This window comes from Syngnathus scovelli, chromosome 6 (genome assembly GCF_024217435.2).
Source record: "Syngnathus scovelli strain Florida chromosome 6, RoL_Ssco_1.2, whole genome shotgun sequence".
Classification (NCBI taxonomy): Eukaryota; Metazoa; Chordata; class Actinopteri; order Syngnathiformes; family Syngnathidae; genus Syngnathus; species Syngnathus scovelli.
In genome coordinates this window covers 15,985,659-16,013,571 of record NC_090852.1, presented here as the reverse complement: position 1 = coordinate 16,013,571, position 27,913 = coordinate 15,985,659, and the positions used below count along the sequence as shown (strand labels likewise).

The 27,913-nt window shown below is 45.5% G+C and overlaps 1 protein-coding gene and 1 long non-coding RNA gene across 3 annotated transcripts; one reads left to right on the top strand and one right to left on the bottom strand.

Moving 5' to 3' along the window:
- Positions 1–1,148: 1,148 nt before the first annotated feature.
- LOC125971312 (uncharacterized) lies at positions 1,149–15,119 on the bottom strand. The gene is made up of 2 exons (XR_007482384.2): positions 14,061–15,119; positions 1,149–8,396 (listed from the first exon to the last, which is right to left on the bottom strand). It is a non-coding gene; the product is annotated as an uncharacterized lncRNA (long non-coding RNA).
- On the top strand, positions 5,760–24,475 carry wnt7bb (wingless-type MMTV integration site family, member 7Bb). Of its 2 annotated transcripts, none has more exons than XM_049724437.1 (4): positions 5,760–5,903; positions 12,262–12,488; positions 22,847–23,118; positions 23,237–24,475. In XM_049724437.1, exons 1-4 carry the CDS (start codon positions 5,830–5,832, stop codon positions 23,714–23,716), a joined length of 1,053 nt encoding a protein of 350 aa, XP_049580394.1. In that variant the 5' UTR covers positions 5,760–5,829; the 3' UTR covers positions 23,717–24,475. The 2 variants fall into 2 exon arrangements, with proteins under 2 accessions (XP_049580394.1, XP_049580392.1); XM_049724435.1 differs by lacking the exon at positions 5,760–5,903 and adding an exon at positions 8,256–8,398.
- Positions 24,476–27,913: the final 3,438 nt, after the last annotated feature.

Below are 27,913 nucleotides of genomic sequence, written 5' to 3'. Positions count from 1 at the left end.
ATTATTTTATTATTTTAGCAATTATAACAAATAACAACAATGGTAGTGTGGACGTCTTCAACTATCAAGGTTTCCAGGATCTTGAGTCTTCCCAGAGTTCAGAGCTGGTGATTTTGAAGTCAGGACTGACTCGCCATCCAAAAACAAAAAGCCCGAGGCCAGTGACGTCAAGTTTGTGCCACATTGTATGTTTGTTTTGTCTGTAAAGCTCGGCGAAATGAGAGTCCCTTTTGTTTTGTTATCCAACAAACGTGGCCACAAAGGCAAAGGCCGGAGCTAAAGGTTGAGCATTTTGTCAACGTTTCAGGTTGTGCTTGATTCTGTCTGGGTGCAAGAATCTTCTTGGTGTTGAAGGATATTTGATCTCGGGCGCTGGAGGCGCTTGAGGCCAAAGGTCCGGTTGCTTTGTCATCCTTAGCCGAGCCTGCGAGCACTTCAAGAACCTCCCTGACCTGATTGGAGATGTCAGCTTAGTGTCGCGCAGTCAGACAGGCAAACAAGCACCGTGTGTGTGTGCGTATGTGTGTGTGTGTGTGTGTGTGTGTCTTTGTAACAGATCCATCCTTTGTGAATGTGAGGCCTCTGCAAGGTTCAATGTGTGGCTGACACAACAAAGAGCAGCAGTGTTTGCCCCAACCTGAGACTCCCAGGTAAGTCCGGTTGAACCCACCCAAAAAAAAGACCTTCAACTTGAGACCACATGAACAGGTACGGCGCTCAGAAAATGGTCACAACATCACGGTACATGACGACAAAAGTGAAGATTAGCTAAAAAGTGTTCCTAGCAAAATGCTAATGCGATAGCTTATGCTTTTAATTGCTATATTACTTGATGAGTGTTACGAAGGTGGCTCCTCACATTATGATGTCACAAAGTGAGGACCCGGTCTGTTACTTGGATCAGGCGGGTTTTGCGGAATTTTATTTTTTTTACATCCGTCAATCTCATCCGGTGACTGCCACTGACCTCGGGGCGACCGTCCGCTTCCCACCGGCGGGTTTGTCTTTGTGACCGCCATTGTTCCGGCTATGAAATACTGCGGGAACCAATATCTGTGTGACCTTTTACGGAATGCCGGTGGGGAAAAAAAAAAAAAATTATCAAAACAAAACACAGCGAGCGAATGTAACTCGTTGCATTGCTCACATTCTAGCTGATTTCTCAATGAACTTGGCCTCGTTTTTTTTTTTTCGTGACCCGAGGCCAAGCTTTGGTGGTTTGTGACAAATGCCAGCATCGGAGCAAGGGTGGCAGGCAGGGGAGGGGGGGGGGGGGGGGGGGTTGCGAGGCGGAAACACGAGCTGTTTGAGGTAGGTGCAGTGCAAACACAGACAGCGCATTGGGCCCATTGTGCGAGCGAGGGACCGGGCGGAGCGTACAATGTGCGATTCGCTCGCACGGCAAACACTCCCAGCTGGTCAGAGCGAGGTTCTGTTTGTGTGTCTGCGCAAGTGTCCGTGGGCCGCGGCCGCGGTCAGGTGCAAATACGAAGGGGGGGGGGGCACGCCTTGAGTCAACGCGCTCTGTTGAGCTTTCACAAGTATGTCAACTTCAATGCCAAAGCAATGCATTTGATGTATCCGCAGAGTTTGCCCGAAAGGGGACGAAAGTTAATGGCTAATTGTCCCGCGCAACTGAATTATTCACGCTGAGCTTAGTGGTGAGTGTGTCTGTGTCACATTTTGGGAATTCTGGGTTCGAATCCCAGATCTGGCCTCTCTGTGCTTGGTCACCCCAATCCAAAAACAAGAAAAACAAAACTGAAACACAAGCTTTAGGTTCATTGACTCCTTCACTGCCACTGATGACTATAGACGTCAAGTATCGATTTTATCTAGGCTGGCACTGAATGCGTTAAAGAAGAAAAAAATCGTCCAGTGTCACTTGGTTCATGTGGCTTTCTTCAAACTTGCAGTTCTAATGGCGCCGTACCAAAAGCAAGAATCCGACTGATTTTGCCAAATATTCATGAGATGCTCAGAGCCTGACGTATCGGTGAGGAATTAATTATACCCCACCCCCACCTCCTTCCTCATCACCCCGCTAAAGTCATGAGTAAAGAGGAGCAAGGAAAAGGTCAAACTCATTGGTCAGCACGGGAGGACCAGCGGAGTTGGTTTAACCTCTGACCTCACAGTTAGACATATGAAAGGTCATGTGACATCCAGGTCAGAGTTGACTTTCCCTGCTTGGCTGCAGCGAACTTTGCTTGATGAGGGGGAATGCAAGCCGAGGGGTTGATGGAATGGGGGGGGGGGGTGTTGGGAGTACATACAGTACTCCCCCACCACCCAGGCCTGGGGCCCTTTGTGGATTTGGTGGACCCAGCCCCAGACGCCACTCCATGGTTTTGGCAAGCGGCATGTTTCAGTCATCTCACTGTTTCCAGCTGAAGCGGCTCCCATGCAAACACGCGGCGGGCAAACGGCTGGCGTTGCTTGTTTCGCCGTCGGTCAAGAGTGCTTCATAACATTTCAAACGACAGCGCGACACATCGGCCCGAGCGAGCCAAAATACGATACGATCCCGACCGAGAGTTTTTTTTTTTTCCACCCCCTTTTCCTCAGTTTGAGAGGAATGCGTGAAGCTTATTTCTACATTCTCACATTTGGTTAAACCACAAACGATATGCAAGTAGTCTTTTGACAAACTGGATTTTGGCCTGTTTTATTGCCGCTTCTCTTCTGTTTTCGTTTGGCCGCATGCCGTGAGAGTTTGCCACTGTCAAATTCCGTATGTGCCTTCGCTCAATCCAAAAAATGGGAAACACTGTTCTTACATATTAAAATTTAATTTTTACTTCAACAAATAATAATTAAATATTAATAATTAATTAAGGGAGTCGGCCCATATTGCCTTTTTAATGTCTCCCTCTTATAATAATAATGAGCTAGCAAAGCGGAGGATAGCATTTTGGTGACCGAAGTGAACCGAATTTATTTGCGGAAATGCTAGGGCAGCCGACCTCCTCCTTCGAGATATTCCAGGCCACGAGGTCCACCCCGGGTGGCGGCGCGAGACGCGCGCAACGATGTGGCGTCTGACTCGCTTGGGCCGATATGTCCTTCCTGACCCAGATGCTCTCATCCCTGCCACAGCTTTTTAAAATTAAATAAACACCATGTCACAAGATCCTCTGCGTACCACCCAAGTGCTACACTCTAAGTGTGTACGTGTATGTGTGTGTGTGTGTATGTGTGTCGCTGTGTGTGTTCGCTCTCGACTTTGATTTGTGACTTTGTGCATATGCGTCGCATTCGTGGGCCGGCTTGGCGTGCCGGATGGCGCTCTTTATGTTTGTGTGTGTTTGTGTGCGTGTGTGTGTATGGGGACAGCGAGACGGCAATGCCAATAGTGAGTGACATAATGTCGACACGCACCAAACGTGCATGGTGTCAAACTCAAGGCCCGGGGGCCGGATACGGCCTGACACATCATTTGATGTGGCCCGTGAAGACAAATTGTGTATCGATTTTGTGTCATTACTAAAATTACAAATTGTCTTCACTTTTTAATTTTTTTTATTGCCATTCATCTTTTTAAACTATTTGAACAGTTTGTACTAGTCTCTGATTTCAAAACTAGTTATTCATCAGTTTGTTGTGTTGCGTTGACAGTCATAATGGCCCTCCGACGGAAACTATGACTACAATGCGGCCCGCGACAAAAATGACTTTGACACTCCTGCTCTAGTGTCAATCCGAGTTCCGATTCTTCACATCCAATTAGCGAGCCAAGCAAACGTTGAGAATCGCAACTTTGCGACATTTCATTAAACAAACCAAAAAGCTTCCCATGAAGACAAACAAAGCCGGTCGCCGTTTTACAGGCCAGACATCAAACACACGTCGCCATCAGACCTGCGCGTTGACTTTGATTACGTCTCCAAAAAAAAAAAAAAAATCCGTCTGGAATTTCGACGGGGCGTGTATTGAAGGGAGAGGCCTCGACAACCGCAACGGCGAGATGCCTTGAAACAAAAGGCCCCTGCGGTCGTGTCTGTTTCTCGTGGTCCCCACGCACAGATAGCTCACGTCTGTAATTGTAGTTTACGCCGTCATTATTACAGCATGCTAGCCACTCGCCCCCCCCCCCCCTCGTTTTTTTTTTTTTTCATCACATGCACTTTGTTTCTTGGAAACATGCGGCGCTCGTGGCTTCAAAGGACCATGCTAGCATAATAAAATTTGGTCGAGGGTGGGAGCGGGCTCGCTTAAAACATTTTTTTTTTTCCTTTGCCAGGCAGATGAGGAAAGAAGCCAGATGAGCGGTAGACGATTACTGGTCTAGGGAAAATAAAGATTCCTCACATTACTATTATTTTCTTAACGGATACTTTTGAGGTGCGTGTGGAAACCCGAGAATCATATTACTGACACCAGAATGCGGATTGTTAACCAAAATTGTGCCTCGGTACACATGGAAAGCGGTTTGTACACAGGTCAACCACAATATTAGGGACACGTGCCGTCTTATTTGCATGTCACGCGAAGGCCGTAAACCGTCAGAGAGGTATTCGTCGACGACCGCGTTAATTACGCCGCTTTGGACTGCCGCACGACTGCTTTGCATTACGGCCAGAGCAAGTTCTGATATTTTGGTGGCCTTATTTAGCTACATGACCCGTCGTGATTAAAACAGCTCCGCATTTAAATCTCTTAAAATCAAAGGAAGGCAAACTTTAGCTAGTCACTGTAAAAACCAAACAACAAAATATGAATTGAAAATTTCAAGGTGGGCAATTCAAATAAACATTTGAAGTTTTGTTGTGGCACATTTCACAAGAAAGAAATGAGTTTACAGAGCGGTTGTTTGCTTTGTTGTGCTAACATCTTTGCCGCAATTGTCAATAATTTACGTTTGCAAGTTTGAAGAGTACTTCCCATGCTTGGACAGCAGGGGGAGTCTTGTGACGTACACACGCGCCACTCACACTTGGTGCACATCTGCTCAGAATTCAACCACAATCAAGCCCGAGTGATGGGAACGTTTTTTTTTTTTTCCTCTTCAGTATAATTTATGTCCTTTGCACGCCATTCATCACCAATCGGCGTGACTGACACATCCTGAATGACTTCTCCCGCATCTCTGACGCCAGTTCTGCGTTCTTCTCATTATTATTATTAGTCATTATTGTTATTATTATTAGTCACGCTGCTGCTTTGTGGAAGACACATTCCACTTGCGCCTTGGCTTTGTGGGGCGTGCTGCTGTGGCGCAAAAAAATAAAAAATAAAAGCCGCAAACGCTGCACTGCAAAGTGACAAAAAAAAAGCCCCCCCCTTTCTCTCTTTGTGTTATATATAAAAGGCATCATTTGGCATCATCACTTTGTTGTGTTGCAACAAGGCGAGCGTGGAAGCAAAGCCCGGCCCCATTATTATCTGCATATCCACGCGTGGGAGGAGGGAGGAGGAGAAGAAGGCGTGCACATCTCCCCCATGCGAGGCTTTCCTTACCTGTCTGGCGTCAGGACACCATGGAGTTAATTTAAAGAAAGGTACTCGGGGAATATTTAATTAGAGTAGCTCAAAGAAGATCGGACGGAACAAGTAATCCAATCTTTTTTTTTTTTTTTTTGAGGACACGTCCACCAGCACATTTCACCTGCTACTTTCTGGACCGGACCGGACCATGGACTGCACCCTGGGGACGGTTCTACATGATCTCGGTGCCGCGGGAAAAAGTCGCCATCCGTGCATGTGGAAGGGTTAGTTAGTTACTTAGTTAAGTAGGCCGATTGTGAGGTGGCGGGGGGGAGCAAGTCGCTTTGTGGTTACGCATCCAGTACGTACAGTGCATGGCCCACGGACGGAGTGGCAACGACCATGCACAAGCCCCTCCGAACCTGGACCCTGTACCCCGTGTTCCTGTGTTTGGGCATCATCTACCTCAGACTCGGGTGAGTTTTAGTTGCGTGCAACACAACCAACGAGAAAAAAAAATTGAATAAAGCTTCTCCGCGCAAGAAGCTGCTTTGATCAACAGGATGAGGCAAGAAGTCGTGCTTGAATGTCATTCCCAACCATTCCTGTTGCTGTCTGCAGCCATGCATACCTTTTTTTTTTCTTTAATAGCACCACGCCAGAGTTGTATTTCCACATTCCATCGGCCTAGACTGAGTTTTTACCTGTTTAGCTTTAACTCTCCTCATCCCTCCCCTTACCGCCTCTGCACACTTAAGGAGAACACACAAGAAGACGCAAAACTCACGGAACAATTTGCACTAATATGCTTGATAAGAAGGGAGATTGCTGGACTTTAAGGGAAAATGGTTCCCATATTTTAGAAACCAGTCATGAAAACGCCGAGGTATAGCCCATGTGGTGTTAGAACATGATATATAAAAAAAGATAAAAATGTATGAAAGTGAGCTGGAAATTTGCAGGGGTGCACTAGAAAGGGCATCAACCCTAAAAATCTTATATTTGCATTTTTTTTTCCTCTTCCAAATCAAAATCCCTTTATGCATGCTAAAAAGAGATGTAAAAAAACAGGAGTCAGGCAACTTTTGGGTTATTTAAAAGTTGGGTCAAGTGAATAATCAACCAAATAAATGTGTTGTACAAAAAAAGATTCATTTGGAGTTGCCACCGGCAATATTTTAGGTTTTGGGGTCAGATAATTCCCAAAGTTGGGTCATCTCTAACCCATTTTGGATTATTTTTGACCCAATTTTTTAAAAGTCTTGTCCAACAAATCCATGCAATTCAATGTAATAATGTAAAAATTAGATCAGTATGTCTCATTATTTTGCACCCTGCAAAAACTTTCATTCAGTCATTCATGTGCACTTTCTGGCATCAAATCTCCATTTCTAAGATCAGCGAAACTCTCACATTTACACTTTCTTTCCATATTTCTGTCCTCTCCAATTCAACTCGAGCGGTGATACACCTGCCACCATTTTGCTTTACGTTGCCAAATATAAACATTGCTGGACGTTTGTGATGGGCATCGTGCAGTTGTTTGTTTGTGCAGGTGGGCCTCGTGTTGTGGCTGCTGCTGAGTGTCTCGCCAAATAGTAAAAGAAATTTAGAAGTAGGGAGAAGAAGAAGCTCATGTGGAGTGGAGCGTGAAACACACTTGGAGCTCCACAGATGCTCATATCGCATGACATCGTACTGACAATATGCAGTGTGTGTATGTGTGTGTGGTGCTCTTACTATGTTTACCAAGCCCGACCATTTAGCTCATTCCTTCCATCCCTTTACTTTCTCTAAATCTTTCATTGTACCCTCTTCATTTACGACGACTGGAGCCTGCAGGTGTTGACTGACAGGCCCATAGCAACACGCTCACACACACATGCACACGTACGCAAACATGCATAGGCTGAAATTTCTGCAGCTCTTTCATTTCTTTGCCTGGGTTCTTAAATGTGTTGACACCAATGCATCCTGGATTTTTTTCCCCGCTACAATAAATCAACAAATAAAAATTCTTTGTAATTACTAATGCCTGGCAAAACGATCAAATTAACAACAAATACCTCTTGAAAATGTAAATGCTCAGTGGGCCGGATTAAAGAAGAGAGTGGGCCGTTTGTGGCCCACGGGCCATATTTTGCCCACCCCTTACATAGAGCGTCTTTCAAAGAGGGCTTTTGGGACGGACAATACAACTTTTGTGCTATTTTAGAAGCCGGGGGAATATTCGTCGTATTCCAGCCCGAAGCTTGCATATAACACCAACTTGTGGATGCAGACTGACTCATCCTGCCTCCCCCCCAAAAAAAATGTGCTGATTTGAACGCTCCTCTTTTTGCGCGCATGGAGTTGCGATGCCGGTGTTTGTTGTTGTTTGGGGGGGGATTTTATTCTGAGGGGTGGCGGCGGGGAGTGCGGTGCAGTTGATGATGAATGAAATCTCGGATCACTGCAAGCCCCCCCCACCACCACCTCTTCCTATTGTCCCGCCGTGGCAAAGTGGGCGGACTGCAGTCGTCTCCGGCCGCCCAATGGCAGCCGCGACTGCGGAGCCGAGCGCGCACAGGCACTTTTCTGCCATGCGAGGTCCCTGAACGCATCACCCACCACCACCGCTGCCGCGCCGCCGCCGCTGCGGAGACATGTCAGAGCGCACCCCGGCCCCGGCCCCGCTCACTCGGCTACGGCAGCTCGGAGCGGCGTGACTCGGGAGCTGGGTTTTTGTTTTATTATTTTTAATCTTTTTTTTAAAGACAGACCTGGGATTTAAGAGCAACGGATTTTTTTTTTTTTTATTATTATTTTGAAAAATTGAAAGTGTGTTTTGCCATCTTGCTCATCCCCCGTGCGAGGCGCCTGAGCCGCTTTGGCTCCTCCATGTCATCATGATCCTGTTCTCGTCGCGCAGTGTTCTGCTGTCAGTCTACTACCCGCAGATCTTCCTCATCCTCACCAGTGGCAGCTACCTGTAAGTTGGCTCCAAAATAACTTCATCAACTTCATTAAGCCACTCAAGTTGCATTCGGGTGACATTTTCTCACACAAACTTCTATTAAACACATTCGGTGCAAGATTTGGACCAACTTCTCTCGACTTGCCGGCTTCATTTTGGCCACTGAGTGGCAGAGATGTTCAAGAACAAATGAACCAGGCTGTCGAATTGGCGAGAAAAGTCAGAGAGTGTTATCTTATGACCTCACCGTCCCAGTGAGTCCATTCATCACTTGATTGACACCCTAATGCCGCGCGGCTTTTAATTAAACAACAATCATCCCTGCAGGATCCGGACTTGCAAAGTAATTACTAAGCCATTCTTTTGCTCTTTTGCTTGTTTTCTCGCTTTCTGCCCGCTTCCTCTGCTGCCCGGAGACCCCAAACCTGCTGCTAAAATAGATGTGTGGTTTTGGGTGTTTTTTTTTTTTTTTTCCCCCCCCAAAGTTAAAAGTGGGCTACGCTCACTGCAGGCGCATACGGCGCCCAAGTCGAGGCTTGCACATTACAGACATAAACACGTTGTTTATTTGGATTATGCAAGTTTCTTGTTGGGGCAGCACGGTGCGGTAGTGGTTGGCACAACCGGCTCGCAGTTCTGAGGTTCCGCGTTCGAAGTAAGTGCTCATCATGCTTGCGTGGAACTTTTGGGGGTACTCTTAAGTGACCTGCGATAGACAAGGTGACCAGTTGAACGTGTACAAGGTCACTTATATGACCGCAAAGGCCGTGAAATAGGCTTCAATAGAATTTTAAGTTTTAATTGTTCCTTGTGTTGTCCTCAACTTTAAAATTGTTGCCATAAATGTCAATAGTTTATTTTTGAAAGTTTTTGCAACTTAAGTGACTGTTTGTCTACATGTGTTGCTCCACCGTTTGTGTTCAAATATCCAGTACTTAAAGGATTTTAAATCAGCGCCAATTGATGCTAATGTTGTCATTTTCCACTCATGTCAACTTCGCGTTCACCCAAAAAAAAAAAAAAAATCAGTCAGATGACTGCTCGTATCTTAAAAAAACCTGTCACTCAGGTCACTCTTATCTCAAGGCACCTCTGTTGTTTGGGAGAGTTGGGGGAGTTGCATGCATCTGCACCCACGCTGAGTGGAGAGAGCAGATCGCATCCCATTCAGCCCTAAAGCACAACATTTCCTGCTCTTGAGGTGTGTGTGTGTGTGTGTGTGTGTGTGTGGGGGGGGGGGTTGTAATCGTCCATCCAAGTTAAAATATGTCCCAGGCATGATTTTTGTGAGTGCATTCCTCTGTAAGATTCATGCCTGGGAGCTGAAACGGCCTCAGTGCAACTCACACAGCGTTCCATGTGACGAATGAGACGGTGGCTTCGCAAAAACGTCTGCAATGACGTCGGCCGCCCACGTTGTCTCGAGGGCCACACGACACAGTGATGTAAGAGCCACTCGGATGTCCCCGTTATTTTTTGGGGGGGGGGTTGTACTTGTCAGGTCACGTTGGCAAAGATGCTCAACGGAATGTGGGTTTCCACTCTGAGTCACTCAGAGCGGAAGCGGAGTTCCCGGCCGCTCTCCATCAAAAATTCTGCCTTCCAAAGATAGTAAGGCGCAGGTATTACTGCGGCTGCCAGCGCTCTGCATCATCATGAGCCGCTCCAATTTTTAATTCTTCTCTTTCACTGCTGGGGCCTGAATTTTTCTGAAGGAGTAATCCCAAGGGATTAATAAAGTTGAGTCTAAGTCTAAGTCTAAGTCTATCTTGCCACACATTTCACTTGAACAGCAATGTAATGTTCTCAGTATGCTCAATAGGGGGCGCTATGTAAAAAAGGAGAACAGTGGCCTCCTCAATATTCGTGGGGGATTTGTCAAATGCTTTTTTTGTCATGATTTTCGATATCCATGCAAGTTTGTCTCGCAAGGCCATCGATTGCCATCATCTTGTCAGAGCACCGATTAGCAAAGCGCCGCTTCGGTTCAGAGTCGGAGCCAGAGACCGCATTGAAGCAAACACAATGAGTTTGGTTGCTATGGATGGGATGTCGCCGTTGCCGTGGGCGACCGCGTGTACTGCAAAAGGGGTGACGCCGGGGTCAGCGGAGCAGCAAGAGGGCAATGAGGTGAATGACATACGCAAGATAACAAGAAGGGCAATTTCTGCCTCCCTTTATTTTTTAACTCGCATTTTTTTCTGTGATGAAATTCAAAATTTTGTTTCGTTTTTGGAGATTTTGATTCCAACAAGACGCTTTTAGGCCGAGTGAAGCGAGGCAACGTCACTTTGGTAACAGCTGCACTTGGGTTTCATTTGCGTTCCTTGTCTGGGTGGAAAAAGCCGTTGTCAGAACGCGACTTCTCGCCATCCATCAAATGTTTCGCTCTTAATCTCCAACCAAAAGAGTTTTTCTTTCTTTTTTTTTTTTTTTTTTTTTGCAATGTGTGTGAGAGCTCAAATCCCTGCTGGAATAAGTCTGGTGTCTCCTGCGCCAGCTCGCCGTGGGCGACGTCATACTTGACTGGGTGCCCCCCCCGGAAAGTTTGCATCTGCGCGCCTGCGCCGGCTTAAACAGTCGCAGGGTGGGCGAAGTTGCTTTTGGTGCAAATTTGCTTGTCTGCAAGCATATGCGCATTTAGTCACCTTCAGATGAGGTCTTGATAATGTGCCCCATGTGCTTGTCGTTAATGTAAAAGAGCTGCAAATCATAAGGAACCTTATATTTTATTTTACGATAATTGGCTATAAGCTCAAGTCTGCATCATCATCAACATCACATGAGCGGAGATGCAGGCGTTTGGGGCTTATATAATTTATTGGGTTCCCGTCGGAGGGTTTCTCCGCTTGCGAGGTTTCCATGGATGTTGATGAGCCATGTGTTGATTGTAGTTTAAATCAAATCATATGCGGCGGATGATGATGATGATGTCGACATCACTTGAGAGATTCAGATATGTTCTCATCCCACATGGCCGTTTTACATCCCAACATCACTATTACAAAACCAGTGGGACACACTTCTGTGGGTTATTTCCTACGCTGTAAAAAAAACATAACTTGTACTTTGGGGGTCTCCAACGTTTAAGTCATTTAAGTCGGAACTTATTGACATCGATGGCAATGTTTGCTAGCACAACAATGCAAGCAAGACGTTTGCTACAAAATAGTTTGCTGAGTTGCTTTTACTTATAACTTGAAGTTGGGGAAGGATACAAGAAACAATCAGCTCTGTAAACTTTCATTTCTTGTGCACTGTGAAAAGTCGGAAAGAAAATTTTTACATTGAGAAATTTTGAAATATGTTGAATTGCCCAAGTCAAATTTTTGTCATAGCTTGTTGTCATAAAATTCACGTAGCTTTAATTATTTTTGTTTGTTTGTTTTTAATAAGGTGACTAATTTTATTAATTATAATTAGCATGGTCTCTCATCACAATGTATTTAGATATTGTAGTTTTTTGCAATTTTCCGTGGATGGATCATATAACATTCCATTTTTCAAAACATTTTAAATGCAATGTAATACCATTAAAAACCAATTGCGGTTTGAAATTCTATTCAAAACTAATACATTTGAATCGCTTTAACTTCTCATAACGTTTGCAGGCCATGCCTTTTAATTTATGATTCGGATATGCCACGGGCTGATAAAAAAAATGTGTGCAGCGGGCCTGAATGAAAGCCCTACGAGGCTTTCACTTTACTACGGAAGGTGCATCAATCAGTGGTTGAAATGAATCATAGTGTGGAGAAGAGTAAGCGAGCCTTCTTTTTGGAAGGAAATTTGAACACTTTGGTTCTGAGCGTGAGCGCGTGCATCTTCGAGCGATATTCTTGACTGACGGTTTTGCCTCTCTTTCCCCCTCTTGGCAGGGCCCTGTCCTCAGTGGTGGCTCTGGGTGCCAACATTATCTGCAACAAGATTCCCGGGCTGGCGCCTCGTCAGCGGGCCATCTGCCAGAGCCGCCCGGACGCCATCATTGTTGTGGGCGAAGGCGCCCAGATGGGCATCAATGAGTGTCAGTATCAGTTCCGCTACGGCCGCTGGAACTGTTCGGCGCTGGGGGAGAGGACGGTCTTCGGTCAGGAGCTGCGTGTAGGTCAGTAGGGCTTCTATTGCAAAAAGGCTGGAGCTGTTTTTAAAACAAATTTTTTTTTGCCTGGCTTCTCCTGTGATCTGCTTTGAGCTTTACTCAATGATGCGTCATTATTTGCCATTTTAGTGTGTTTTACAAGTCTGGCTTTGTAGTTGTTTGGTTAGCTTGTTGGTTCGAAGGGTTGCTCAAAAATTTCATAGCCTATAAGAGGCAACCTAACAAAAAGTGGACAGAAATGAGGCATTGTTTTTCTACTTTTGTGAAATGTCTTCTCTGGTTACTGTATGAGTCTCAATGGAAGTTTTCCCCATCTACCAGAATGTAAATGGTAGAGAATTTTATTGGTCCTTTAACGAAGTAGCCGACTAAAAATGTATGAATGAATCACATGAATCAGGAAGTAGCTTAACTCAAAATGGTTCAATAAATACAACAAGATTTGTCCTCTTTCTTGGCATCATTTTTTTAATCTCGATGCAATCGTTCCCACTATCCACAAATACAAAGGGTAGACAAACGGGGCTAACTAGCATAGCTCTTTCACGTCACTACACAAATGAGCGGAAAAGTGGCTACACAATTGAATTTTTGCCACAATGCAAGAGTGATATTGTCAAGCATTACTTGGTAACACATCTTTGATGAGCTGACAAAACAGGTGGATCTGAAGTTTGGATTGGACAATGAACATGACTGACAAGAATACGGCTAATGTTAGCTTAAGAATTCAGCGCTTGCGATCCTGTGGTTATGCTATTGAAACCTCAGACTTTCCATCAAGTCTAGGGCCATCCTTTTGTCTCATTTTGAGGCGCATAAAATGTGTGGCGGTACCATACAGTCCCTCTGCGGTCTATGAAATGTGGCTCTTCAGAGGTGCACACATCACACGGTCCAAAACTCAAACCAGCAACGCACATCACACTCTTTGACGTGCTATTGTGCAAGAGTTCAGGTCAGCTCCGCTCGACTTGCCCATCCGAGTCCTCAAATGCCGCGTTGGGCCTTGCTGAAACGGGTCGCCCGGTTAGCCGCAACACGCAAAGCCCTGCTAAAATCTACATTTGAAAAACGATATTGCAGATGAGAGGACAGCTAATGGCGGAGTTCTAAGCCAACTCGTCGGACACATCTGTTTTTAATTGGCTTCAGTCGCTCGCTATGCTTCTTCGCGAGAAAAAAGATGTGAAGCAGACGTTTGGGAAGAAAAAAACACACACGTTTGGGTGCATTGTTTTTGTTTTACAATATCTGTCATCTCACTTTGTGGCCGCCATGTTGCGGCCGGGTCGTTCGTTAAGGCCAAAGGTTCTGTTTCAAATCATTTTGTCTTTGTTGTGAATGTGCTGCTTTTCGTTTCAGTGGCGCTCCCAAATTTTCAATCGGTACTTGTTGGTTTGAGGAAAAACACTAACAAGGCCTGCTTTTTGTCTTTCTGATGCTTGTGGTGAATCTGTGTTGATTGATTTGAGTCACGCCCAAGTGCAGCCACAATTCCAGCGAAACCTCCAGAAGCGTTTAGTTCTTGGTACTTTGCTAATTTAATCAGTATGGGACAATGAAAGATGATCTTACCTTATCTCACAAGTCCTCCAGTCCTCGAGGGGGCGCTGTCCTGCATGATTGAGACGTTTCCGACCTTCAACGCACCTAATAGAAGCACATTCATTAACGAGCTGTTGATGGCCGAAACTTACAATTTACAACAGACTTGCTAACGTGCCCTTGAAACTTTAACGTTTTCTCAAGACATCAACTTTGCCCCTTTTGTGAACTCGCAGAGTAATTTTACGATTCTCGTCGTATGCAGACTTTAGGAGAAAAACTTGCTTGTCATCAACAGCTGGGATGTAACCAACATAAACACGGCGTTTCCTCTAGCTGTGGTACGATTGGGTTGAGGTTGGCACAAAAAAAAAAAAAAAAATGCTGCTGTCAAGTCTGCGGATAAGTTGTAGTGAAAACGTTGGGTTGCAAAATAAAATGTTGACGGCATCATATTGAATATCAAGATACAGTTCCAGCTAAATATTCTTAAGTCACAAATTGATTCCATCGGACTGATAAGATCGGTTCCATTTTGGCATCAAGAGACTCGCTACTAAAAAAAAAAAAAAGGCCAAACAACTATTTTCAAACAGCACACGCCAACTTTATATCAACACAGTACTGCAAACATCACTCACGATGGCTTGTTGTACAAGCTGAAGAAGCAGTGGAGGAAAGTCTATGGTGGATCGGTTAAAAGTCATAAAATTGAGGTCAATGGGTTGTTTGTACAGAGGCATGCTCTGGTTAGTCAAAATGGCCGCCAACCAGAAAACAACAAGTAGCTCAAAGTTGTGGCTGGGTGTGTTTGCGTGTGTGTGTGCATGTGTGTATGTGTGTGTTATCACTTAGCTTATTTTGTTGATTCCAATCCAGGCATACAAAAGATCCAGCAGCATGTCCGAAAAAAGAAAAATGGCAGAAAATATGCTTTATAGAATAGCGTCCTGGGACTATTAAATGTCCAACAACTAAATCCTGATATATTTCACTTCATGCTTCTTCACTTCCTTCCAAATAATGTCGGTCTTTTTATTATTTTTACCTCACCACAGGTGTGACACCTTTATCTCCTTCCTTGTTTTCACTTCCTGCTTCCTGTCTTTCACTTCTTGGATTTTTCCTTTTTTTTTTTGGCTTGGTGAGATTCCCAAGTCAAATAATGAAATATTTAATATACTATAAAATGTAAAAATAATTCTACCCTATACATATATATTTTCTTTATTTTTAGAGCGGATATGTTGTTAGCAGGTGCTTGTTTATACTTGTCAATGAGGTATTTTAGTTTAATCCAATGAGCGATGAAGCTCTCTGGAGCAGTAGACAGGAAGGCTACGCATTCACTTTTGGCAGCATTTTTTTTTTTCTAGCTTCCCGCTCGGTCGTCGCGGGAGACCACAGACGTGAGCGAAGAATTCCCTTGTCAGTTCTAGACGCTGTGGAAACAAAACAAAAAAAAAATGTCTATTTTAAACACCTGCCATCAACATCTTTGCCTGTGCTGTTTTTCCAGAATTTGTCGTGTTATTTAAAATTGTCAAAGTATGTTATGGAATTCTTTCGCGGGACGTATGAAATCATGGAATACACCTCTGCAAAAAGAAAATTCCAATTCCATCTCCAAACCATCATCATCATCATCATCATCATATAAAGCTGTTTGGCTCCCTTTTCAGTTACAAAATCCCTCCGATGATGATCACTAAACATCACCGTTGGCCGGTTTAGAGCCCACGTCACTTAAAGAATGACCTTTAGAGGATTTCAAATGTCAAAACGTGTCAGGGTTCCAATTAATGTAGTACATTGGCATTTTGTATGAATGACATCCGGAATGTTTTTAATCTTTGGCCTCAGCGGTTGTTCAAAAAGCATTTCCTCAACAGCCCAAGCACTTAAAACGCCTCTTAAAAGCAACATTTTGACCTATTTGCACTCTTTCAAACAGCCACGCACTTGATGTTGTTGAGCGCAGCTTGAAAATGGACACCTTTCAGCGGCTACACTCAGCATCAAAGACGGGGCGTCGTAAAACGGAGCGCTCCGGTTACCCTCTGTTTGACTTCCCAGCCAGTTTGTCACCGGCCTCGCTGGGGCTTGGCCTGGCTTGAAAGGCCTTTGTTTGGTTGTACCGCCGGTGAGCTATTACACAAGTTTGATGTCGCTGTCAGCAAAGAGAGGAATGGATGCCGTTGCACTTGTGCGGGTCACCGTGCTTTGCTGAGAGATGGCTGCCGTGTGTCTTGTTGCTTTGCGTCATTGCGCCCACACCTGATCTTGAAAGCCGCTCAATAAATGGAAATAAATAGTAAAAAAAAAGGCAAAAGTGAAAAATTTTCAAATATTTTTGAAAAGATGAATGATAAAAGAAATACTAGCAATATCTCAATTTTTTTTTAAAGTGAAGACAATTTGCATGAATTTGATTTGTCTTCATGGGCCACATAAAATGATGTGGCAGACCGTATCTGGCCCCTGGGCCTCGGGTTTGACACCTAGGTACCAAATACTCAAATACTTTGCGTCAACTTACAGTATTTATATTATTATGTTGACATAGACATATATATTATCTGACTGTTGCTAGCAGGATGCTAGTCAGCTATCATTTGTTTGCTAGTCGGCTAACACTTATTTGTGTAAAAGTGTAAAAAGAAGATGAATGCCACTAAATATAAATGTAACTGTTTTTACAAGCATATTTTGCCCGTTAATTTAGCATCAGAATCATGATTCCAAAAAGAAGAATGTGGAATGTTGGCCGCTTAAATGGTAGAACGGCTGGACAATAGCGGGCGGGCGTGTTCGCGTTTGGATTTTCCCCATCCTCCCACGATCGCAGCTACTCCCCGGCAGCCCCCCTCGTCTTTCATCCATCCACCTCCGCCATCCGCGAATCCACCTGCCAAGGGGCCCGACACAGAAAAAAAAAAAATGCGTCCAGTCAGATAAAGGATGTTTACGTCAGCGCCTTCATTGAAAAGCACTTGTGTGGAAAGAGCTGCTGGAGACCGGCCGGGGCGATGCAGTGGAGGGGAAAGGTCAGAGCAGATAGACGGAGACAGGAGGAGAACGAGCGCTGCGAAAACAGAGCGGAATCATTCTGGACGCGGCGTGCTAGCTTATTTGTTTAGGGAGTCAGGTCCAAGTGCTGACATGCGGGGCAATGAAGAAAAATGTACATCATTTCCTAACATGTCATTACTATTTCCATAATTGCCGTTCTATTGTTATGGGAGTCTCCATTAATTGCCAGCTGTGGTCACGAGCTAGCTAGCGCGACACAATGCTCGCACATTTTAAACGCATTATGCGAACGCCCGCCCTCTTCTCGGAATCACTCGATGGCCGTTTGTGGTGAAATCATAGCCTCGCACGTATGACAAGTGCGGTCCGACCGAAAGCTAATAATGAACTGGCAACAGGACGTGAAATGTATTTAAATGACCACTATGTTCCATTCATGCTTTATTTCCTCGGCCTGACAAAGGAAAAGGAAATGAGAGCCGAAGGATTGAGTTCGACTCGCTTGACGCTGTTGAAAACGCACGCGGGGAGATCCGAGTTGATGTGTACAAAAGTATCGGGACCACCGCAAAGTCGAGGAGAACTGAAGCTGAAGGCCACTTGCTGTTCAGCTTCTGTCTGGCCTTTTCCAAACACGGTTCTCGATGATGCATGATTCACGGGTCAGGTCGGTATTACAGCACCGTGCTGTGAGAACCGACGCGATTGTCTGATAGCGTGCGGCTGAACATGTGGTAATGATGCGTGCATTGTGCAGAGATGGAAGAGCGGCGGCGGTAGATAGATGGATGGATGGAGGCCCGTTTTTCAGCCCATCATCATGTGGTCGCTCGCAATCCTGTCTGACCATCCTCGGCGCGCAGGCCAGAGAAAACACGACGCTCGTGCGCGCTCCCACTGCGTCGGATAGCCGAGCAAGATGCCTTCTTTGTTATCCGCCGCGTGGGCCGGCCAAAGGTCATCTCACGCATCCCACCGCCATATCTAGGGCGGGGACCTCCCTTCTCTTCCTCTGACCTGCGTCGGTGTTCATTCATAAGTGCGTGGGTGAGTCAGGAGTTTCTCTCCGTCTGCTGACGCGGCCGCCTGGGGTTGCTCTGCCGACCCCCTCCCTACCCTTCAACCTCCCGCCCCTCCCTATTAGCGTTATCGGTGAGATCTGCGTCCGCCTGTGTCTGCCAGCGCCGCTAGACGGTGGAGGAAGCAGGATGCGAGAGGATCAACCGTAATCTCGCCGCACGCTTTGTTCCGCACAATCACTGTATTCTCTACTCGCTGGACATTTTACATGTGCCAAAAATCACACCGCGACCGGGCCACTTAGGTGATGGGCTTCACAAGGGGAGGGGGCGGGGGTCAAGCGGGGACCAAGTGTAGAAGAACAACAAGGTTCTCGCTCAGAATCTGTGTCGGGATGCTTTTCTCAACTTCCAGAAACGGTATTTGGAGGTTCACGCAAGACTTGTCTTCCATGTTTACAAAATGAATCATTTATAGTGGAGTGGTTGAAGTGAAGCTGCCAGGAGATTATTTCCCGCTCGTCGCTCCATTCACAATATGCGGCTCATTATTAGCTCAAACCCGAAGGAGCGGAGTTTGCCGTGCTTGTTTTAACAAGTCCCACTGCTCCATCTCCACCTCAGGGGAGATTTGAGCAAAAATACTTAGTGCCAGCTCAGTCTTCTCGGAGGCGGCTCTCACTTCTGTTCCACTGGGAATGGTTGTTTTAGCTTCGCCGCTACTCCGCCAGTCTAGGTGCCTGCGGTGTGTGTCGCCGGGCCGCGAGCATGTCACGTCCCCCCCCCCATGCGGAACGCGGGACCCGGATGTCTCTGGTAAAACAATATTATTTTTATTGTAACAGAAACAAGGCTGAGCTAATAATTCAAGCTGCAAACCTCAGAGACCGCAACTTTGTCTGTAATTTGCAAGGAGCGCTCATAGCAACCATACAGAGTACGTGCAACGGAAAACAGTAGCAGCCCCCATCGGTATACAAAACGAGGGGTTTTCCTCCGACTTTCCCGACGTTCCCCTTTTTTTTTTGACCGGGGCCTCTCAGACACGATGTCAGCGCTGGCACGGCCACATCAGCACTGTTTATTCTAATGCAAAAAGTGGAAACTAAAATCACTGATGTCTTTTTGTTTAAAGGCTTTCAAAATATATTGACTGTTGCTTTTAGGTGGGAAGTTCATCCAATGTGGTTCCAGGCTACTTTTTTTTTTTTTTTTTAGAAGCACAGTGGCCCCTAACCTTAAATTTTAGGGGGTGCAATACTTTTAAAACTGACGTATGACCTTTCGTAGCACATGTTCACCATCATGCTTCATGTTTAGTCCGCTCAGGTGTAGAGACTCTGGACCACCAGCAGGTGACACTTTTCCCTCTGTTCACTGCAAGAGTCATTTGTTTGCTCTGCATGTGCTTTCTAAGCTGCACAAACTCCCTGTGTGTGTGTGTTTGTGCGTGTGTGTGTGTGTTGAGGTCGTGGGTGCATGTCCGGGATGGCCTTTAAAAAGCTTTCCCCTTCACGGCTCCATCAACATCAGGGAGGCCATTCAGCAGCACCGTTGGGCTCTTAGTGTGTGTGTGTGTGTTGTGTGTGTGTGTGTTGTGTGTGTGTTTGAACAACAATTCAGTCTAACCCAATCTCCCCTGGGACATTTTCATAGTGTCTTCGGCTAGCCCCTGTATCCGCTAGCTACTAGCATCCCAGAAGCTAACAGAGAAAGAGCAAATTCAAGGAGTGTAGTTAACTGGAAACCACATTTCAGTGGAAGATAACGGCAAAATTAGCATAAATATAGAGGAAAAGAGCCAACAGCTACAATTAGCGTGACATGTAGCATAACATCGTGTCGCGTGACTGATGGCTTCTATTACGAGTCGAATGTTTTTATATGATACAGAAAACAAAAAAATGGGTGTGGTTTGCTTGATATATTTGAAAGGAAAACATAATCTTGACTATGGACTTCAATACATACATATTAAGGAAGTTGAATCGGCGCTACTACAATTCTTTAGTGACACGAGTATCTATACTTGTACTTGTGGTGAGTGCGAGTACTTTTGCCACCTCTGCTAGATTTAGCTGGCAAAACAACAGCGTGGAGTTCATGCTTGCTCTCTGCGCCTTTCTTTGCCCCGCAGGCGGCGAGGACAGCGGGGCCGACTGAGGTCAGCCAACCCCGCTGCTTCCACCCGCCGGTACAAGCGTCGACGCTCGTAAATCTTCCCGTGCCGCGTCATGAGAAATTTGTCCTAGCGGCGCGCCTGACTCCCGCTCTAAAAAAGTCAGACTGGAGCTCCAGTGGCGAGCCGCGACATCTTTTTGCGTCCCCCTTCCCCCGTCGCTGACGTCACAGGCATGGCCGCATAAGCAGGCAGGTGTCCAACGTGCTGTTGTCAGCACATATGGAGGCTTCCGTCGGAGTCGCTTATATTTGGATGTGACTTTTAAACTGGCATCCTGATGAATGACTACAAGGGGTGAAATTTGTCTGGTGAATCTCCAGCAGACGTTTAGCTGAGGAATTTTGGAATTACTCCATGGCATGAATAGAAACAGAGAAAAACTTGCAAAATATAGCAACAGATAGCTTTCTGTCCCGACATTAATCACTTATTTTGTAAACACAAAACGATACAAACACATTACAGCACACAAGAGTAATGAATGTCAACAAAAAACTCTTCTTCTTTCAAATTGACACCATCTCAATCTAAATAGTCGCCATCTAGTGGTCGACAGTGGAATCACACCCGAAATAGATGACGGTTCAACCAAAATAGAGCTAGCAACCGTACAAAAATACATTTTTTAAATAGCAGGGCCCAGAAACTGAAGGTTTACACAATTCCCATGAACTTCCAACCCCACTGCGACCACCTGAACCTGCTCAGATTGGTTCCCCATCTGATCCATTCTCACCCCCACCCCCCAGACACTTGCCTCTAAACTCCATTAGACATCTGTTTTAATATTCCGCCGCCATTCTTCTCTCCTGCTTGTTTCCAAGTTTTCTGAGGTTTTTCTGGTCACTCCAATTTTCCACTGGCAGCAAGCGAGGCAATCCCAGGGTGGTTCCTTCTGGAGGGCTTTCAGGAGACTGGGGCCGGCCGGCCGGCCTCTCCAGAGTTCTACGGGTGCCTTTTTCTCCGCAGTGGCTTCCTCGCCAAAAGAAGGCCCTTCCTCCGCTAAGGGCACGGCGAGTACAAAACAGTGTTGTGGTTGGATTTTTCACCACCCCACCCTTGTGTTTGGCGGCAAACACAGCGAAATTCTGAACTCGGGATTGAGGTCTTTCATAACTCTGCATCGATTCGGGAGGAACAACTCCGATGTATTTTGCGATTGACGAGGCGGCGCGCTAGGAACGATGAAGGACAAAATGTCAATGTCCATTTTTTTACGCTTTTTATTCAGGAAGTGTCCTTTTAAAATATTAATGAGCACACATGGCTTTGCACAACTGATCAACCTTGGTGGAGGTCTGCGCCCCAGGGCACTCTTTAGATGAGTCATCACGGCTTGAGTCATCACTGCCCCCCCCTCGCCGCCCCACATGGTAGCATCCATCCTTCTTTTTGAACTATACGAAGGAACAAAAAAAACACATGTACAAGAACATAAAATATGCAAAGTCTCCTTTCATAGTTAGTTTTTTTTTAATATATTGAACATCATAATATTTTTTTCTGTTACGGTGCACCTGTCTCCTCACCTGAATGAGGAAGTGGTCTTCATAACAGTTCTCGGTATTAGAGTCCTATATCGTCTTAAGCGGTGCTAAAAAAAAATTCAACATATATTTTGAGTTATTCTGAGTGGGATGATGTGCATCACCACCACAGACTGGTGTAGCGGCGAGAGGTTGTGCGTCAGTCCCCAAGCTAGCAAGCCCGCGGTTGCGCTATTAGTCCTGCAGGATAGGAAACTACCGGGTAGCTTTTTTTTTCTTTGCAAAAATATCTTTGGGGTGTTTAAAAAAAATGTCAACAAGAGGTGAATGACGAGGAAGAAATTACATGTCAACAGCTGCACACTAAGCAGTTTGTGTTACCATGGAAACCTGTGTGACTTGACGGGCTTCTATGAGCAAATGGCTTCTAATCCATGAGAGCCAAATATTTGCAAGTGAGTGGAGAACACGACAAATATCAAAAGATGCTTTCTGGTCCTTGTTATTTTTGCTGCTCTGAGCCGTCCGGGTGATTGAAGGAAGCCCTCCGTCTGTTTTTGACTTGAAGAGGCCTTTTTTGGACAAGAGGCCTTTATGGCCATTAGGGGAATAGCCGAGGACAGCTCAGCCTTTGTGTTCATTACTGCACCTTGTCCTGTCTTGTGTTCATCTCTCCCTCTCTCTCTCCCTATCTGAGAGTTATTTTAAAAATAAACCCGTAAAAAAAGAAAAAAAAACCTGACACACTGGCAGTCCCCTCAAACACGGTGGTCGTTTGCAGTTCGGGTTGCTGCACACAAGGTGCTACCGTTGAGGAATTCAGCACTTTGGACAGCACCTAGACCGGCTCTCACCACACAAAAATTCCAACACTGCACTCCCAAAAGCACGGCCCGCAATGCTTTGTGGTCAGAAATGAGACCGCGTTCCTGCAAAGGTGCAGCAGGCAACAGGGAAAGGAAAATAATCTCTTATCAAGGTGTCAATTTATTTCCAAATTAAGAATCGCTTGACGGGTCGGGTTTAGCGTGGGGAATTTTAAAGTGGCAACCCAGGCTTCCCAAAACAAACAATCTCTTCTTTCCCCTCTCGCAGGCAGCCGGGAGGCGGCGTTCACCTACGCCATCACGGCAGCGGGCGTGGCCCACGCCATCACGGCGGCGTGCAGCCAAGGTAACCTGAGCCAGTGCGGCTGCGACCGGGAGAAGCAGGGCTACTACAATCAGGAGGAAGGCTGGAAGTGGGGCGGCTGCTCAGCCGACATCAAATACGGCATCGAGTTCTCCCGCCGGTTCGTCGACGCCCGGGAGATTAAGAAGACGCCGCGGCGCCTGATGAACCTGCACAACAATGAGGCGGGGAGGAAGGTACATAGATGTTCTCCCGATGCAGAAGCTAAACATGTCCACGCTCAGATGTGATGAAGTTTCTGACAAATGGATAGACCTGGATTATATTTTCAAAGTGGTCAATTTTCTTGGGCAGGTTCTGGAAGAAAGAATGAAGCTGGAGTGCAAGTGCCACGGCGTGTCGGGCTCCTGCACCACCAAGACGTGTTGGACGACGCTCCCCAAGTTCCGTGAGATCGGCTACGTGCTCAAGGACAAGTACAACGAAGCCGTGCACGTGGAGGTGATGCGGGCCAACCGGCTGCGGCAGCCCAGCCACCTGAAGGTGAAGCAGACTCAGGGCTACCGCAAGCCCATGGACACGGACCTCGTGTACATCGAGAGGTCGCCCAACTACTGCGAGGAGGACGCGGCCACGGGCAGCGTGGGCACCCAGGGCCGCCTGTGCAACCGCACCTCGCCGCACACGGACGGCTGCGACCTCATGTGCTGTGGGCGGGGCTACAACACGCACCAGTATACCAAAGTGTGGCAGTGCAACTGCAAGTTCCAGTGGTGCTGCTTCGTCAAGTGCAACACGTGCAGCGAGCGGACGGAGGTGTTCACCTGCAAGTAGAGGACCGGAGAAAAAGGACCTCTGACGGACACTCTTCACGGCATCGTTTTGCACACCAGAATCTTTAAATCGCTTTCCACAGAGTCAAATGCAAAGTACCAGTCGGCGACTTCATGCGAGGATGTACGCACGGGACCGCCAGAGCCTCACGCGTGGCAAAGTTGCGCCCAAGTGGACAAGGGGGGCGCATGTTGGGACACATTTTTCTAAGCAAGGTGCGTTGAGGTGTACCAAAAAAAATATATATATATATATAAATATATATATGAGCGGAGAACTCTGTGGAAGCCTCTGCTGCCAACTGGAATATGGTGGAGTTAATGTCGGTCTTCCAGTCACACTGGAACTGTCTGTTCTGAACACTGAAAAATAAATTGTTTATTTATGTAATAGTATCTTAAAAAAACAAAAACAAAGCACTAACGGGTAGAGATGTCTTTTTTGTTTACTAAGTGTAAAGAAAGTACTTTAGGAGCTCTGACTGAAGCTGTATGTCTTTTAAGAAAACACCCCCATCCGACGACCCTTAATCACCTCATCTTGTCTTGTTCAAAAGAGCATCGTTAAAATGTGTCTGGCATTCCCAACGCTTTGGCTCTATTTAAGTGTCGCATCGTTTGTGTTTTCACGCTCCGTTGCCGGCGCGCACCGACGTCTCGGAGCGGCGGGAATGTTCCTGGAAACTGGATGATGTTGTCGAGTGCTGCACTGATACTTTCTCTTCAGTCGTGCTAAATAAAAGTCCCCGGTTGGAAAGTACTCGCAAAGGCGCTGACCTTTTTTCGCGCATTCACTTGACACTTCATGACATTAGTGACATTATTTAAAGTGGCGCAAAACACTTCAGCAATTCACATGTTGACCAAGGTCCACCTTCGAGGTTCTATTGGATCTGGTTTCTTATATGCCTTTGGGAGTTTTATTAATATTATTTTCATCAAAGTTCAAAACTCGAGGACCGATTGGGAGGTTGCAATTCAATTCATTCGTGACGTCAGTTTGCAAAGCTACTGTGAAGATAAACAGTCGGAGTATAAATGGATTAATCAATTAATTAATTAAGTAGAAAAATCTGGGTTGAGAATAGAAATAATTAAATAAATAAACACAGAAATAGATAAACAAATAAATAAAATTAAATAAATAAATACACACGTTAGGTCTATGCCAAAATGCATACTTTTTTTATTTTGAATAATAAAAAACTTACACAAGACATGTAGAAATATAGTAAATGTTTTTCAGGACTTTAAAGTACATCATAAATACAGCCTTATTATGGAAAAAAAATCTGCATGGGTGGCACCAAAACAATGGCAATACCAGCTTCTCATTTTAATACTCAATATTTTATTTTACTCCAAAGTATTTAATTCACAAATTCATGTATTTGTACAAACAGCAAAACAACACAAGCCAACACGTCCTTGAGCCCAAAGTCAGGAATCCGCATTTTTCATTTTACGGCTGAAAGCATGTTCCTACAAGAATGTTCCTGCTCTGTGTGGAGTGGCCCAGCACATAACCAAGCCTATTATTTCCATAAATTCTCCCCCCCCCTTGAGGAAAAGCACACACTAAAAAATCTGGTCATCAGCGTGTGTGTGTGTACGCATGTGTGTACGCGTGTGTGCGTTGAGCCAAACGTCATGTCAACGTCTGTTATTCAGCATTCCAATAAGGCTTAATACAGCAGCTGGCAGCTTTTGTTGGGCGGTATAAATCATTAAAAATGAATGATAAATAAATCAAGCCGTGTGCTGACTTGGACAAGCTGGTAATGCGCTGCGGTCGTGTGTCTTCATTGTGGCGTGCATGCAACACAAGTCCATGACCTCTCTCGACATGGAGAGGAGCTTCCTCCGCACATTCGACGTGGGAGGAGCGGCCAAATTTTGTTTCATGACCATCTGGGTGATCACCACTACCCCCTGCACTAAAAATGTTCTCAAGTATTTGATTATTCATCAAGTTGGATCTATTTGTTGTTGTTGTTGTTCACCCACGCTAATTGGGGACGTGTGTTGTGGCCGGTTTGAGACAGCCCAGCTCTTCATTGCTTCATTCCGCATGGTTTGCTTTGATGGCTGCCAGTGTGGAAGATGATATGAGCAGTGAGAACATTTAGTTGGATTCTCCACATAAAATGTTGAAAACAGACACAAATTTTATTTTATTGAGGGAAAAACATATGGTAAAATATTGTCGAAGACGTACAATCTGCAGTTATTAATCCGTACGTAAATTACCTTTTATGGTCGGCGCGTTTCCTCTTCAACTAACTCAACTTTATTTATAGTGCACATTAGAAACAACCATAGCTGCATACAAAGTGCCACCCAAACTTAAATTTCCTTCAAAAGTGGCCTATAGGAGAAAGTTGAAAACAGCAGGGGACCCAAAGTTGAACCCTGTGGGACACCATACGACAGTAAGGCGGAGTGAACAGGTGCTTTGTCCAAGAGAATTTCAATTGGTTCACAGTGCATTTTGTCAAATCAAAATACAAGGATGGGAATAAAGCATAGAAGCAGGGAATGATCCATAGATGATATTTGGAGAGCGCCCGATTCCACTTGTTCCATTGGAGAGTCCTGAATAATGTCATGCAAATGAGCTTTGAAAGCAAAGAAGAAAGCAGCTCAGTGTCCCTTTTCTTTTCAGACACACAGGACCCCAAAAAGTTCTTGAATTGGACGGGATGGCTCGACGGAAACAAGGATGTGCATGTGTATACCGGAAAAGTGTGAAAAGGCTCGTTATGGAGCGGGAGAAGGAGCTAATTGAGAGGAGTTGGCAGAGAAAGCGGATTCAGCTGCAGAATTAACCGTGTGCGATGCATGCTAATGCTAAAGTTCTGTTCAAAACTACTATAAAGAATCACTCAGGAAGTCACGACCTCCACCAAGGCAGTCGGAAATGAATTCTTTCATTGCAGCAAGGTGAAAAAACAGATTAGCAAGGTAAGTTTTTATGTGATTATAATTAAAAATAAAATAAAGTAAAAATAAAATAAAAAGAAAATTAAATGTATTAAATAAAAATTAAAATGAAATATAACATAAAACCAGAAAAATTGGAACACAGAAATTCAGAACAAGAATCATCTTGATTGGCTAGGTATGTCAACAAAATATGTCAATTTATGTCATGCAGTTATTGTAGCAAAGCCAATAAAATATTAAACAGTCGATGTTTTTTATAAGCGGCTGAATTTCAATCGCCTTCGTCTCCTTATTTGCATGATCTTGTTGAATTTTCCACAAAATGCTTGTGGAACAGCACGTTGCCTCGCCACTTCAGCCGTCAGCTGCATGTGAACGGTATTGTGGGCAGCCAGTAGAGCAGAAGTAAGACGGGTTTTGTTAGCTTGTCTGAAGCCCTCGGGAGCGGAACTACATAAGACCCGCCACACTGTGCCATGGATGGCGTAAAAAAAGAAAAACAAATTGTTTCTTGACATTTTGGGACTTCCATTACACGGAAGATAATCTTTACGCTGTGTGCCAGCAAGAGAGGCAGTGCGCCATCTCTTGACGACATCATTAACGCTAACTGAATCCCACGAACTGTTCTTGTTCGAAGTACCGAATGTTTTCCGAATGAAGTCTCCAACCGCTGCTTAGGCGTCGATTGTTTGCATGTCAAGCTCATTTACGCCGATGTGGCGTATCGGGAGTGAGTCCAGTTGGAAGGACGCGGTGACGTGACTGTCGACACGAGGCCAAGCGGCGACTTTATGCAAAATATGCAAATCCATCACTCGATCCCTCGTGTCACAGTTCACCGAACAGTCACGTCACAACATGGCAGTCAAGTCGAACCAACGACAGCCGCAAAATCCTTGAAGTCATCGCATGCCGAAAACAGGCGTAAAACAATAACCGTCGGGTCCGCTCGCTCGTAAGGGATCAGGCAGTAAATCCAACTGGGATACTTCACTGCGCAGTTAAATGGTTCATATAGTCACTGACGTACAAGCCAGCCACATTTCATTCACGCGGTACAGCTCAGTTCAACTCGATTTTGGTTTGGAAGGAGAAATCGGCATCTGGATCGTGGCAGATCGATCGTACAGGCGGTGTGGGACGATTGACATCAACCTATCATCGGTCATCACGTCACTTGACTGGTCTACAGAAAGGTTTTCACACCCATTACGGAATTGTTCTCTCACACACACGACTGGAAATCTTT